Consider the following 14,006-nt stretch of genomic DNA (forward strand, 5'->3'; position numbering starts at 1 on the left):
GAGAGAGAGAGAGAGAGAGGGGGTAAGAAGGCAAGAATGGGGGAATTGTATCCCCTGTAGTCTCCCTTCACTGGTGGAAGGATATGGGATCAAAAGGAGGATAGGGGGGTATGGAGGACAAGGGAGGGACCATAGGGGGGAACTGTGGTGCAGGCTCTGCTAATAAGACTTCCTTTCTGAACAGAGGGTGGGGCATTTTGCAGCTCATTTATGTGATTGGTGGGAACAGGCTTATGACACTCTGTTTTGAGTGATACATGCTTGCCAACCTTGGCTGGGAGACCCCAAAACTTTGGTAAGCGATCCATTAAGATTGGGGAACGCCTAAAAAAAAAAAAAAAAAAAAAAAAAAAAAAAAAAAAAAAACTGTGGAACCGGCACATCCTATTTGTTCAGGTGATCTCCAACACGGGGAACGTTTTGGTTTGTGAACTTACAAAAAGACTGTGGAACTGGCCCTGTGTGTGTGTGTGTGTGTGTGTGTGTGTCTGTATGTGGGTGGTTAATGCTTCTATGGTAGATGTGTTGCGGGGTCTTATTGCTCAACAAACATGATTTAAGATGCAAGACCCTTGTAAAATTTTGTTTGCTTTTTTCTTGACATTCTGCTGAACTCAAGGACTTCAAAACTTGTGGTACTGACAATGAAAAAACTAAAAACACTTATTTGTTCCAGCTCCAATATAGAACCATGTGTGTGTGTGTGTGTGTGTTTTGTCCTCACATCCAGAACTAAATTTGCAGGTCACAAAACTCAGGTCACTGTAGTTTTTGTGATGAAGTGTGTTAGTTAGAATGATTAAAAATTATGACTGTAGTAAATGTATTGTTACTGTGGCAGGGTTGGTCTAAAATACACCCAGCTTGGCAGTCAGTGTGGTTGGATGTGTGGTGTGGCTGCCAAGACCTCCAAAATGCAAGAATCTAGTGTGGTGATGTGGTGGTGTGATGGTGGTGGTCTTATTCAGTGTGGTTGGAAATGTGTGGTTGCCAGAGACTCTAGGCTAAGAACTAGTGTGGTGGTGATGAGGTGGTGTGGTCTTACAATCTGGTCACGGGAGGTGTAGCGGAGGGGAACAGGCAGGAGGGGACCATCCAACACGCCTGTCACCACCTGCCGGGCATATGTGTGTTTGTGACTGCCAAGGCCACTGCTCTGTGTGTGTGTGTGTGTGTGTGTGTGTGTGTGTGTGTGTGTGTGTGTGTGTGTGTGTGTGTGTGTGTGTGTGTGTGTGTGTGTGTGTGTAAAGGACTGTGGGGAAGGAAGGAAGGAGAGAGAGACAGGCAAGAAAGAAGAAAGAGAAGACAAATGTTTACAATAAAAAGAAAATTCCTCCAACATCACAAATCTCTATGAAAAATATTAAATAAAACAAATTAAATCAATGAATTAATTAATTAAATCAGCAAATCTATGGACTCAAAATTTTCCTTTGAACTTAAACAAAGAAGTTCATTTGAGTTCATAAATTCTGTTGAAAGTTACATTTATTTATTTATTTTCTTCTTTTTGTTCATTTCTTCTTCTTGTATTTCTAAGTACTAGTTGTTGTGATGCTGGAGGTGTGTGTGTGTGTGTGTGTGTGTGTGTGTGTGTGTGTGTGTGTGTGTGTGTGTGTGTGTGTGTGTGTGTGTGTGTGTGTGTGTGTGTGTGTGTGTGTGTGTGTGTGTGTGTGTGCGTGTGTGTCTTTAGAGGTGCATCACAAAGATACCAGCTTAAACAGATGACACCAAATCGTGAATTACAATGGATTAACAAGTAACATTTAATTAAAACACCACCACCTGCTGTACTGGAGGAGAAAAACACACACACAATCACACACACACAAACACACAAAAACACACCTTTACCCTACCCAGCACTCCACACACGGGTGACACACACACACACACACACACACATTAGGTGATTTAACAACACTACAAACAAACACACACACAAAACACTTCTGATTATAAGCTATTAATACACACACACACACACACACATTAGGTGGTTTAACGCAAAACAAACACACAGAAAAATACACAGAAGCACTCCCCTATGAAATATATACATGGGAGGGCATGGAGAGGGCAGAGAGAGGGCAAGAACACAGGGGACACAGGGACACTGCTAACCTGAGTCTGTAGGTCAGTAATGCTTTGAACCCAGAAGACATGTGCGTTTCGCTTCTTCTTTATGAACGAGGTCTCCAGCGGGTCCCGAGAAACTCTGCGGTCTTCGCCCTGCGCTGGCTGCACTGACGAGGACCTAGGGGTCAAGCCAGGGCAGGTCAGGTCAGAGGGAGGGCAGGTGAGGTCAGAGGGAGGCATTTTAGGGTGGGAGGTGGAGTGAGGTGGAGTGAGGTGGAGTGTGATCTTGCCTCCTTGACCACTTCAATATTTTCTGCCAGGGTTTCTGTGATGCTGTGATCCTGCCAGCACCTCAGGGCACACACAGCACCCTTGGGTAAGTGGCGGTGCTGTTGCGATGCTATTTTAGAGGAAGTACTGCCTTGTACCACAGCACGCAGCATGGCTATTCCTCAAAACACACACACACACACACACACACACAATGAACCAGTAATTCCACAGCACAGCATAACCAATCATTCCTTCATGCCACACACACACACACACACACACACACACACACACACACACACACACACACACACACACACACACACACACACACACACACACACACACACACACACACACACACACACACACACACACACACACACACAGGCCAATAATTAAAGAATGTAACAATTAAACCCCCATAAGCATAAATATCAGAAAAAACAAGCCACAAACAAGCCACAAGCCACTAATGCTGCCCCTCCTCCTGTCACAAGCACTAGAGGGGTCAGCACTCAGCACCACACATGCAGCACGTCACAACACCTGCCACTGAGCACCACAGCCGACACAAGTAGCAGCAGCAGCAGTAGTAGTAGTAGTAGTCATTCTTCTATACAGGCAAGGCTTAGGTCACTGGTATGCTGTGTTTGAAAAGGTCATGTTGAGCAGCCTAATTTTCCTTCCTTAGCACTGTTGCCTCCAAAAATAATTGGTATTAAGTCTAATTATCTTCTTTATAAATTGAATATAGGTTAATTTGGAGTAAAGAAATGCTCTACCCACCTTTTCACTATCTATATTTAACTCTACTATCACTCTTCTTCTCCCTACAGCTTATTCTTCCATGCTCTCACTCCTCCTCCTTTCAATAAGTTACTCTTCCACCCTCTCTTTATTGCTAGCTCTCTCAACAAGCACTACCCCTATAAATCTCTCCCACCTTCCTATACCCCATATAATACTCTTATTCCTCTACATCCTACATATTTGCCTCCCACTGTCCTCCTTCACCATAAACACTCTCCCACCATTATTCTCCTCATGTCAAGCTCTTCCACTCATATTCTCCCAGTATAAAGCTTTCCAACAGTTCTTTTCACCTCAAACAATGCTCTTTCATCCTTATTCTACCAGTATAAAAGCTCACTCCATTTCATCCCAAGCAATGTTCTCCCACACTTATTCACCCCATAGATCTCTCCCACCTCTCCTGCCTTCACACCCCACACAGCCAGCTCCCCACAGCCCCACAGCCTCACCTCCCATGGCTTGGGATGAAGGCAAACACAGTGGTGAGGAGTTGGCCCCACAGGAGGGTCATCACACCAAAGAACACACACCACAGCCACTGGTCCAGGGTGAGGGGTGCTGTGTTAAAGGCATAGCCCCCAAACTGCACGATGATCACCTGAAGGAGGCACAGAAAAGGGTTGTAGGGGGGATAATGGAGAGTGACAGGAAGGTTGGGAGATGATGAAGGCAGAAAGGTTGTAGGGAGATGGTGAAGGCAGGGTTGTGAGGCAATAAGGAGATAATGTAGGGGTGAATTTTGGGTGGGCACCTGAAGAGAGGGAGAGAGAATGATGCTGGAGAGAGTGGGGGAAATTTCAGCGAGAGACAAGAGAGAGAGAAAGAGACGTGTAAATTTCAAAGAGAGACAAGAGAGAGAGAGAGAGAGAGAGAGAGAGAGAGAGAGAGAGAGAGAGAGAGAGAGAGAGAGAGAGAGAGAGAGAGAGAGAGAGAGAGAGAGAGAGAGAGAGAGAGAGAGAGAGAGAGAGAGAGAGAGAGAGAGATGAGTAAATTTCTGAGATATAAAACCAAACTTCAAGGACACAAAACCAAACTTCAGAGACACTCCACCACCACCAACCTGTGCCACGAAGGTCACCACCCAGATGCAGTAGAAGAGAGGGTTGCCAGTTATGCCCTCAAATATATTATGCTCCCCGTGAATCTTCCTTGCATTCACCTCATTGAAGAGTGTCATCATCACAAAGGTGTTGAAAATGAGGGTGAAGTGTTGTGACGGAGGCTCCCCGGGCTCCCTGTACAGTCCATCGTCTATGTCTAACATGATGTGGCCTGTGGTAGGGGGAGGGTTAGCAGATGGCTGGTGAGTGTGTGTGTGTGTGTGTGTGTGTGTGTGTGTGTGTGTGTGTGTGTGTGTGTGTGTGTGTGTGTGTGTGTGTGTGTGTGTGTGTGTGTGTGTGTGTGTGTGGGTTGAGATAAGAGAGAGACAGAGATTGTTTGTCTTGTATCAGAGAGAGACAGATAATGTTTGTCCTGTATCAGAGAAAGATGGAGATTGTCTGTCTTGTATATATATATATATATATATATATATATATATATATATATATATATATATATATATATATATATATATACATACATATATATATATATATATATATATATATATATATATATATATATATATATATATATATATATATATATACAATGATTTGCCATAATAACAGTTTCATAAGACTTCTCTTCCTCGTCATCAACATAAAAAGATATTATAAACTCGTCTCCTCCTCCTCCTCACCATAAAACAAGAACACACACTCTTATCCTCCTCCTCCTCCTTGTCCTCAATATTTTTATCCCCCTCCTCTTCCTCTTCCTTCTCTTCCTTGCCACAAAACAACAAATATATACAATCTTATCCTCCTCCTCCACCTCTTCCTCATCACTCACACACACACACACACACACACACACAAACTCCACCACCCCCACCTCACCATAGAACAATAGGAGGAAGATCATGAGGACCATAAAGGTAGCCTGTCCAATGATGTTCCTGAGCATGATGGTAGACACAAGAGGCATGGTCCTCCCGTAGGGCTGACGGTGCAGGAGGGCCAGGGAGGGCGCCTCGGTGGCCAGGGCGAGGGAGGCTAGGGTGTCCATTATTAAGTTGACCCATAGCATCTGAACAGTCTGTGGGGGAGGTGGTTAGGTTAGGGATGTGTGTGTGTGTGTGTGTGTGTGTGTGTGTGTGTGTGTGTGTGTGTGTGTGTGTGTGTGTGTGTGTGTGTGTGTGTGTGTGTGTGTGTGTATGGGGGAAAGAGAAAAGACTAGTTAATGTGTAGGGAAGAGAAAAGACAAGTTAATCATTCTGCATCCCTTACTAGAAATCCACCACTCACTCACTCTTTTCTTCCACTTCCTTCCACCTCCTTCCACCCCCAACACACCTTGAGGGGATAGTCACTAATGAGAAAAGTCTACTTAATCAAGCATTCTCCCATCCTTCACTACAAATCTGATCATTCACTCCCTCCTTCCTTCCTTCCACCTCCTTCCTCACTACATATCTGGTCACTCACTCCCTCCCTCTTCTCTCCGCTTCCTTCCATCCCCCTGACACACTAAGAGAAAAGGCTTCACTACAAATCCGACCACTCACTCAATCACCCACTCCTTCCTTCCAATTCCTGCCCCCAAATAGAAATCTACCAGTCACTCACTCCTTCCTTCCACCTCCTTCCCCCTGCCAACACACCTTGAGGGGAGAGTCGTTAATGATGCACACACTAACAAACGCCACTGTCACTGCCACCACATTGACGGTCAGCTGAAACTGCAGGAACTTGGCAATGGAGTCATACACATTGCGGCCCCACATCACTGCCTTCACGATGGAGCTGAAGTTGTCATCTGTCAGCACAATGTCACACGCTTCTTTGGCAACATCAGTCCCAGTGATACCCTGGTGCGGGAGATGGTTAGGTTAGATTTGGTTAGGGCAGGTTTTGTTTATTGGGTGGGTTGAAGAAGACCTGGAGATGGCGTGTGGAGGTTAAGTTAGGTTAGGTTTTACTGGGTGAACTGAAGACCTGGTGATGGTGTGTGGAAGAGGACAAAAGAAGATGTGATGATGGTGTGTGGAGGTTAGGTTAATGGGTGGAGTGGAGATCTGGAGACGGTGTGTGGTGTAGATGTGACGGAGAGAGGAGGCTAGTGAGTGGATCACATAAGGATGTTTTTATGGTTCTAGTGAGAGATTAACAAGATTCCAACATTATTTACAGCAGAAACACCCTTAAAAACACAGCTAATCATTTCTGTGGCCTTGAAAAATAGGTGAGAGCAGAGCATTTCAGAATCTGTGTTTATAATAAGCTACAAAAGGTTTTTAAGAGCGTTTTTATGGTTCTAGTGACAGATTAATCAGATTTCCACATTACTAACTGCAGAAACACTCTTCAAAACACAGCTAACCATCTCTGGGGCCTTTGAAAAAAATAGCAATAAGACATCAAAACATCTCAGATTATACACCCATCACCCACCATCCAAGCAAACCACACACCACCACTACACCACAAAATACCCACTCACCATCGCAAAGCCCACATCAGCCATCTTGAGAGCCGGTGCATCATTTGTTCCATCACCAGTCACCGCCACAACCTGCCTCATGTCCCCAGCGTGCGAGTTGATGATGCCCTTCACTAGAACATACTTATCTTGTGGGGAGGAGCGAGCAAGGACCCTCAGCTTTGGCCACACCTTGTCAATGAAATCCTGGGATACCTGTGGGGGAGGGAAGATGGGTCACTGTATGCTGTCTTGGTGATGTGTTGCATTTGGTGTTTCTCTCTCTCTCTCTCTCTCTCTCTCTCTTGAATGGTGTATTTTTATTTGAAGTTTGTGTTGGGTTAAGTGTTGTTCTTGAAGTTTGTGTGTTGGTTTAGGTATGGAGTTTAAAGTTTCTCTGCAACCTAAGGCTACACACATCCATAACAATAAACACAAAAAAACAACAGATAAACAAACACCCCCACAAACACAAAAAGCAACAGACAAACAGACAAACACCTCCATCATCCCATCACCCAGCCCCTCACCTCCCCATCCTCATCCTTTATCATTGTGTTAAACTGGCGACTGTCCATCACTAAGCCATCATCCTTGGGCCGCAGGATGCCACATTTGGACGCAATGGCCCGGGCCGTGTTTACATTGTCTCCTGTTACCATGCGGACTGTCACCCCGGCCCTCTGGCACAGCTCAATGGCCTTGGGGACCTGTTGGGGGTAGGGGAAGGGTCAGGAAAGGTTAGGAGGGGTTTAATATACTGATGGTTGTAATGGCTGTAATATGGTACTTGTGCTTTGTGAGTTTTGGTGAGACATGGACTAAATATTATAAGACCAAGTTTTGGAAAGAGTTTAATACACTAATGGTCGTAATATGGTTCCTTTTGGTGTCTTGCTATGGGAAATTGTTGTGCTTTGGGTGTTTTGGTGAGACAGGGAGGAAATGAATAAACAATACATAGCAGGGGAAATACAGGACAGGAGTGAATGAAGCAAGGGAAAGGGAAGCATAAGGAGTGAATGAAGTAGGAAAGACACAAAATAAGAGTGAAAAAAAGCAAGAAAAAACAAAATATAAATGAAGAAGTGAAAAAAACGAAATAAAATTATAAGAAGCAGAAGAGAAAATAAGTGAAAAAAATTGGAAAAACACAAGAGTGAAAGCACGAAAAACAAAACAGGTGAAAAAAAGAACACGAAAACACAAAATAAGAGTGAAAGCGGGAAAACGAGTGAAAAAAACAAGAAAAACACAAAATGCATGAAAGAATCAGAAAAGAATGAAAAAAAGAAAAAAATGAAAACACAAAATAAGAGTGAATGAAACAGATAACTCAATTCTTGACCCTCCTTGACCCTGCCTGACCCCTGCCCAGCCCTACCTCAGGTCTGACAGGGTCCTCCACGCCCACCACTCCTATTAAGGTTAGGTTGGTCACTATTTCCTCCTCCTTGTCCCAGTTTGGCTCCTCCGTGATGGATGTCTGCAAAGAGGAACACAAGAATATATGAGGAACACAAATATTATGGAAAATATTACAAATTGCTAGGAAATTTTAAAGTTTTGGTGTTTATATAATGTTGCAAGGTATTATTCTGTTACTGTTATCTCAGTTTGGTTTCTCTGTGATGGATGAGTGGAAGTATCTGAGAGGGAGAGAGAGAGATAAGAGAAAGAAATGCAAAGGACAGTAAATATGTGTGAAAAGAAATACAAAAGAGAGAGAGAGAGAGAGAGAGAGAGAGAGAGAGAGAGAGAGAGAGAGAGAGAGAGAGAGAGAGAGAGAGAGAGAGAGAGAGAGAGAGAGAGAGAGGGGGGGGGCAGACAGGAGCATAATAACATAACAAAGAGAAAAAATACCCTTAGCAAGAGAGATAGATAAGAGAGAGAAGCACAAGGAAGGACAGAAATGCAAGAAAAAGAGAGACAGACAGGCAGAAACAAGACATCATGCCAATAAAAAAGAGAAATACACTCAATAAGAGAACACACATACACACACACACACACACACACACACACACACCTGGTTCACGTTGGCATCAAAGGGCACAAAGTCTCGGTAAGCCAGGCCAATGGTTCTCAGGCCATCTGATGCGAGCTTCTCAATGATGTCCGATTCCAGCTCCCTCTGGTCCTCCTCTGTCAGCTTCTCTGCATCACCCTTCTTGTTAAGCATGTAGCCACACCTGGGGGGCAGAGGGAGAGGGAAGTTAAGGTAGAAGGAAGTGAAGAGGGAAGTTAATAAAAGGAGAGAAGAAGTGAAGAAGGAAGTGAAGGGAAAGGGAAGGAGTGAAGGAAGAGAGAAAGAAGTGAAAGGAGCGGAGGGTTAGTGAGAGGTAATATAAAAAATGAAAAGTGGAATGTCATAGTGACTTTTAACACTGACAACACTGTTCACTTCCTAACCCAACCTAACATTACTCATTTTCTCACCTAACCTAACCTAAACAAATGCTACAGCCCCTTGCAACACTGACAACACAACTAATTTCATCACCTAACCTAACCTAAACTAAGCTAACTTAACCTCACCTAAACTAAACTTAAACTAAACGAACCTAACCTAACCAAATCAAACACCACCTCCTTACAACACCAATACTCACTTCCTCACCACCATCTCGGAGGCTCCCTTGGTGAAGAGCCTGAAGCCACCACCACCAAGAAGCACCACTGTTGACATCGACTTGCGGGCAGAATTAAATGTGTACACCTTCACAAACTTCTCCTCTGGGTTGTTCTTTCTCACTGTGACATAACTACGGCCCAGGTCAGTGACAAAACCAAGCAGGGCACACTCTGTCTTGTTCCCGAGTTGTTTGGGGAGCTCGCCAGGGGTGTCTGAGGGGACAATCTTGGAGGTGTAGTTGGTGTTGATGCTGATGCCAAGGATGAGGAGGTCTGCGATGTTCTGGGGCAGCGTCTCGTATTTAGGCAGTGATCTGGTGGGCAGGGAGTGTTGCTGAGGCCACAGTGATGTGACAAGGCCAGGGTGTGATGTGAGAAAGCCAGGATGTGATGTGACAAGGCTAGGGTGTAATGTGACATGGCCAGGGTGTGATGTGACAAGGGTAAGGTGTGATGTGATAAGAGTAGGGTGTGGTAAGATAAGGCTTAAATGTGATGTGACAAGGGCAGGGTGTGATGTGACAAGAGTAGGGTGTGATGTGACAGGGGTGTGATGCAAGAAAACCAAGGTGTTGTAGATTAAGACCAGGGTTTGATTCTACAAAGCCAAGGTGTCATAATGCAAGCTAGTGTGTGATAAAATGAAGCTAGTGTCATAATATAAGCCAGGGTGTCATAAAAGGAAGTTGAGGTCATAAATCTATGCCAGGTTGTTATAAAATGAACTCAGTGTAAAAGAACAAAGCCAGTGTTATAATACAAAGGCTATTATAAAACAAAGCCAGGGTTTATAAAATAACGCCAGTCATAAAATGAAACTACTGTCAAAATAAAGCAAGACTATCATAAAACAATGCCAGGCTATTATAAAACGCAGCCTAACTAACATAAAAAAAAAAACACACACAAGGCATTTTTTACTTTATCTGAACCTAGAGGAGGGGTGAGGCGCTACCTGAGCCAGGGTGACATAAAACAAAGCCAGGACACTGTAAATCAAAGCTAGATTGTCGGAAAGCAAAGATGCAAGATAAACGTGACCTCATCTGACCTTGGTGCAGGGGCGGGGTCAGCCAAGCCAGTGATAGGGAGTAAAGATGTAGGCCATACGCAATTCTGATGTTATCTAGGCCTGCTGGAGACTACACGGCTATCTTTGCACTCTCAACGAGGAAAAATCAATTATTTATGTAGTTTGGCAGTGATCTGGTTGAAAGGTAGGTCAGGCAGGTATGGTATGGTGTTGTGGGTCTTGATAAGTGAACCAATTACATTACCAGATACGTAGATGTGAGAAGCAAATGTACGAAGGATTTAAACAAACTAACAAAGCAATAAACTAAAACCACCACAAAAAAAAAAATAATAGATAGATTAACTAATACCAACTAAACCACCCCATAAGTAATCACCCTCCTTACCTGTACGTGACCCCGGCGATGTGCGCAGCCACCACTGTCATGCGGTTCGTGGTGAGGGTTCCTGTCTTGTCACTGCAGATCGTAGTTGCATTTCCCATAGTCTCGCACGCGTCCAGATGCCTCACCAGATTGTTGTCCTTCATCATTTTCTGCAATACAGCGCCATTTTGACCTATAATCTCCTCTCCTCGATGTCAGGTGCAGCTGTGAAGGTCTTGTAGAGAGCGTATCCATCGCCATATTCTCGGTTCTCGACTTGTCACCTGCGCAGTTTGTCATAATCGTGCGCATTTCTTTCTCTTTCTCCTCCGTTTCTTTTATTATTGGTAGTCTTAAATTCGTTGGTTTATGTTTTTGTTTGGAATAATAAATGAATGTGGAAAAAAAAACGTGTATTGATGTAAATGCAACCGAAAGATGTACCGTTAGAAAGTTTTATTATTATTTCATGTATATTCTACTGCTGCTGCTGATATTACTACTACTACTACTACTACTACTACTACTACTATATAATAATAATAATAATAATAATAATAATAATAATAATAATAATAATAATAATAATAATAATAATAATAATAATAATATACCCTAATGCTCTTCACTACAACCAAACACAAAAATATTAAGATCAGGAGGGCATGAACCAGGTAAGAGAAAACGAAAAAAACGAGAAAACAAGAAAAGGAGGAAAAAGGAAGAAGATAACAGAAAGAAAACGAAATAAGAAAAAAAAAAGAAAAGAAAAGGAGAAAAAAAGGAGGAAGATGACACTCACTACCCCCTCACTATCACCACCATTACCATCACCACCACCACTCCTATCACCACCAGCACACCCTTACCTTGACAGAGAAGGCGAGAGAGATGGTAACAGCGAGAGGAGGCCTTCAGGCACTGCCACCACCAGCACAGTGACACCAATGATAAAGAAATGCAGAAAAGAGTTAATGTGGTGGACATCAAACGGCTCCCTCGCCAACAGGTAGGTCTTGACGCTGAAGGAAACGACCAGGATGATAATAGTGAGGATTGCTATCACGGTACCTGCAGGAGGGAGTGAGGAAAGGAGGTTAGGGAAGGAAAGGAAAGGAGTTTACGTTACAGAAGGGATAGAAAAGGTAGTGTGTGATTAAAGTGAGATAGAAAGAGGAAGCAAAGGTGTTTACGTGAGAAAGGGAGATTAGGGAAAAGAAGAAGGAAAAAGAGATAGGGAAGGAGGTTAGAGAAGGAAGTAAAGGAAAAAAAATAGAAAGGGAGATTAAGGAAAGAAGGAAGGAAGGAAGGAAGGAAGGGAGGGAGGACGAAAAAAGGAAGGAAGGAAAGACAGAAAGAGAAGAGTAGAATAAAGAGGAAAATAAAAAAAGTTACGTGAAAATAGAAATAGGGAAAAGCAGAGATTAAGAAAGAAAGCAGAGAGAGAGAGAGAGAGAGAGAGAGAGAGAGAGAGAGAGAGAGAGAGAGAGAGAGAGAGAGAGAGAGAGAGAGAGCCCTTCCTTACCTGCATAACCAATCTGAATAGCCAGTTTAGACAGTTTGTTCTGCAGCACCGATCTCTCCGTGGGATCTTGGTGCTCCTCCTTCTTCTTCTTGCCGTCCTTGCTCTTTTCTGGAGAGAGAGAGAGAGAGAGAGAGAGAGAGAGAGAGAGAGAGAGAGAGAGAGAGAGAGAGAGAGAGAGAGAGAGAGAGAGAGAGAGAGAGAGAGAGAGAGAGAGAGAGAGAGAGAGAGAGAGAGAGACTTAGTAATATTTCTTTAACAATTTCTTTTCATCCATACAAATAAATAACAACAACAACTACTACTACTACTAATAATACTACTACTAATACTACTACTATTACTACTACTACTACTACTACTACCACTACCACTACTACTACCACAACAACAACAACAACAACAACAACAACAACAACAACAACAACAACAACAACAACAACTATTATTACTACTAACACACACACTTCGAACAAACTCCAAACACGAGCAACACAACACGGCCGTCCTTAACCTAGTCTGACCTAGTTAACCTCTCCTGCCCCGCTCCCTCAGTACTGACCAGTGGCGCCGAGGAGGGTCATAATGATGCCTGCCTGGGAGTTCTCGCCCACGCCAGTGACTACCATGCGTCCGCTGCCCTCCATTACCGTGGTTCCTGGGGCGTGTGTGTGATTGGGTTAGTTCGTGAAAAGTTTGTTGAAGAGGGGTGGTGGTGGTGGTGGTGGGTGGTATATAGTAGTAGTAGTGGTAATGGTAGTAGTAGTAGTAGTAGTAGTAGTAGTAGTAGTAGTAGTAGTAGTAGAAAAGGATGATGATGATGATGATGATGATGATGATGAGAAGGAGGAGGAATACATAGGAATATATAGGAAAGACGAGTGACAGGAGGCCTTGCGACCTATGACGAGGTCACTCGTTCACTATACTACATCTATAATAAGCTATATACTTAGCAGGAGGAAAGGATAGAACAGAAGAAGCTCCTCCCCACCCACCACTCCCTCCGGCGTTACCCGGCAAGAAATAAAACGAAAAGTTCACCCCGATTGCTGAGAGGAACAATCGGGGAAATTTATATAGGAAAGATGGGAAAAAGAAGAGATCTACTGTAACTACTACTATCGCAAAAAAAAAAAAAAAAAAAAAAAAGAAACTATTGAAAACCATTTTCTTCATAAAATTTATCTAATTTAGTTTTGAAGGTAGCCACCGTATTGACTTGCACTACAGACGCTGGTAACTTATTCCAACATTCAACTACTCTTACGTTAAAAAAGTTTCTTCGCAAATCAGTATTACATCGCTGTCCTTTAAGTTTCAAGCCGTTACGTGAGGAGGAGGAGGAGGAGGAGGAGCAGGAGGGAGAAGAAGAAGGAGAAAAAGAAGAAGAAAAAGAAGAAGAATAAGCCAATCGAAATATCGGGGTATCAAACTAAACAACAAATACGAACAAGGAACAAAGAAAACTGAAAAAGCTAAAAAGAAAAAGAAGAAAACTACATTTTTTTCAGGAGAAACTAGACAAAATAAGCGAGAGAGAGAGAGAGAGAGAGAGAGAGAGAGAGAGAGAGAGAGAGAGAGAGAGAGAGAGAGAGAGAGAGAGAGAGAGAGAGAGAGAGAGAGAGAGAGAGAGAGAGAGAGAGAGAGAGATACAATACAATAACACCACAAAACAAACTAAATAAGAAACACAGTAAACAACAACAGCAAACAACAGCCACACACACACAAGGCCAGGAACAAAATGCCACACG

General features: G+C 43.3%; 1 protein-coding gene across 1 annotated transcript in view; it reads right to left on the reverse strand.

Moving 5' to 3' along the window:
• Positions 1-14,006, reverse strand: part of LOC135093421 (plasma membrane calcium-transporting ATPase 2-like) — a 45,551-nt gene that overhangs the window by 3,883 nt on the left and 27,662 nt on the right. The window contains 14 exon segments of the mRNA XM_063992698.1: positions 3,618-3,766; positions 4,229-4,440; positions 5,112-5,310; positions 5,876-6,082; positions 6,715-6,909; positions 7,224-7,403; positions 8,078-8,179; positions 8,723-8,885; positions 9,306-9,641; positions 10,749-10,897; positions 11,597-11,637; positions 11,640-11,798; positions 12,253-12,360; positions 12,812-12,907. Coding sequence (XP_063848768.1) covers positions 3,618-3,766; positions 4,229-4,440; positions 5,112-5,310; positions 5,876-6,082; positions 6,715-6,909; positions 7,224-7,403; positions 8,078-8,179; positions 8,723-8,885; positions 9,306-9,641; positions 10,749-10,897; positions 11,597-11,637; positions 11,640-11,798; positions 12,253-12,360; positions 12,812-12,907 — 2,296 coding nt within the window.

The sequence above is a fragment of the Scylla paramamosain genome, chromosome 43 (genome assembly GCF_035594125.1).
Source record: "Scylla paramamosain isolate STU-SP2022 chromosome 43, ASM3559412v1, whole genome shotgun sequence".
NCBI classification, from domain to species: Eukaryota; Metazoa; Arthropoda; class Malacostraca; order Decapoda; family Portunidae; genus Scylla; species Scylla paramamosain.